We start from the raw sequence: 1521 nt of genomic DNA on the forward strand, positions 1-1521 counted from the left end.
AATGATATTTATACATTAATAACTTATTAGTTGTACATTAATTGAGTGATAACCTTTTCTATTCACATAAATATGTTCCGGAAATTGTGGATGATGCTTGGGAGGTGCAACTATTGTCACTATTGCCACGTGAGTACAATCTATGCGTCCTATAATTCCAGGAAAATCATATTTTTCCCAAAATCTGTATAAAATAATTTAATAAATTTTATTGAAAAAGATATCGATTAATATAGCTCATCAAACTCTTCCACAGAGAAAATTTCATATATACAGAATATCTGACGCAAAACACAATAGATTCATATGTAGATAAAGCACACCAAACAAAATCATTTTGCAAACAACCACGACGTAAAATCCGAAGATTAATAGAAAAACATTTGCGAATCAATGTGCACAATCTGGTAAGGCGACTCTTCAGTTTAAGTTTCCTTCAAAGTGTCTCAACATATTGACAACTTTTTGAAAACGGCGAACAATATATACTACTGGACAGTCTTATAATATACATTTGCAATGTTTAGTTTTGCACTATCACTGATACCAAAATATTGTCAAAAGATTCAGATATCTTGAATGAAAGTCCAGTTATACAGTTCTTTCTATCATATTACATGTATTGATTCGCTAATCTTCTTCTATTAATACCTCAGAATATTATGTATTTCTTCGAGAAATGATAGAGTACTTTTTGTTTTACATATTTCATCTGTAAATAGTGTTGCCGTGTTTTGCGTTAGATACCTTGTATATTAAAAAAATATTTACCTACCTCTTATCGATCTAACTTCTGTTAAAGTTGAAGAGTATTTAACCCATCTACTTAATTTTATTTATTATATGGTTGATTATGGTTTATTTATTATTTGGTTGATTTAAAGCTCTTGTTGTTGTATCAATGCATCTGCTCACATATAGCTGACTGATAGCAGAATTAACATTAAGACTTACAGTATGTTTGATAAGAGCGTGTACGGCAAAACTTTTTTTTCGAAACCGTTAGAGGGGGGATATGAACGCGAGCCAATAGCGGGGCTCTTCTTCCAAGATACTTTGTCTAGAAAGCCTTAGTTATCGTTTGACTTTCGTCACAAAAGGACGTATTTCAACATGAGTGCCGCGTACGCATCACGTTACGAAGCTGTGTTTCTATGTTCGCATCTGAAAGGACCAAAAATGTCGCGCGGAGCGGCTGCTAAGTATATGAAGAAGTCTAAGGCGTTTGTGAGTAAGTGGGTGAAACGTTATTCCGAGGTCAAAAACGTTGATGACTTGCCGGATCGTGGCTCTGTGCAGAAAACGACGAAAAAGGAGGACAAAATGATTTTACGGGTGTTTGAGAAGAATCCTTGTTTATCATTGCGTGGCGGGCAAGCGGTTTTACTTAAAAAGGGTCTAAATATATCATGTCATACTATAAGAAGACGTTTACTGGCTCATAAAGTGAAATTTCGAAGCACGATAACGAAACCGTTGCTGTCTGAAAAACACGTCGAAAAAAGACTTGCTTGGGCAAAA

General features: G+C 34.5%; 1 protein-coding gene across 1 annotated transcript in view; it reads right to left on the reverse strand.

Moving 5' to 3' along the window:
* Positions 1-1521, reverse strand: part of LOC116846830 — a 5743-nt gene that overhangs the window by 2706 nt on the left and 1516 nt on the right. The window contains exon 2 of the mRNA XM_032821166.1: positions 916-925. Coding sequence (XP_032677057.1) covers positions 916-925 — 10 coding nt within the window. The remainder of the gene's footprint in view (positions 1-915; positions 926-1521) is intronic.

The sequence above is a fragment of the Odontomachus brunneus genome, unplaced genomic scaffold (assembly GCF_010583005.1).
Source record: "Odontomachus brunneus isolate Ranch 3 - 2012 unplaced genomic scaffold, Obru_v1 Obru_scaffold_070, whole genome shotgun sequence".
Taxonomy (NCBI): Eukaryota; Metazoa; Arthropoda; class Insecta; order Hymenoptera; family Formicidae; genus Odontomachus; species Odontomachus brunneus.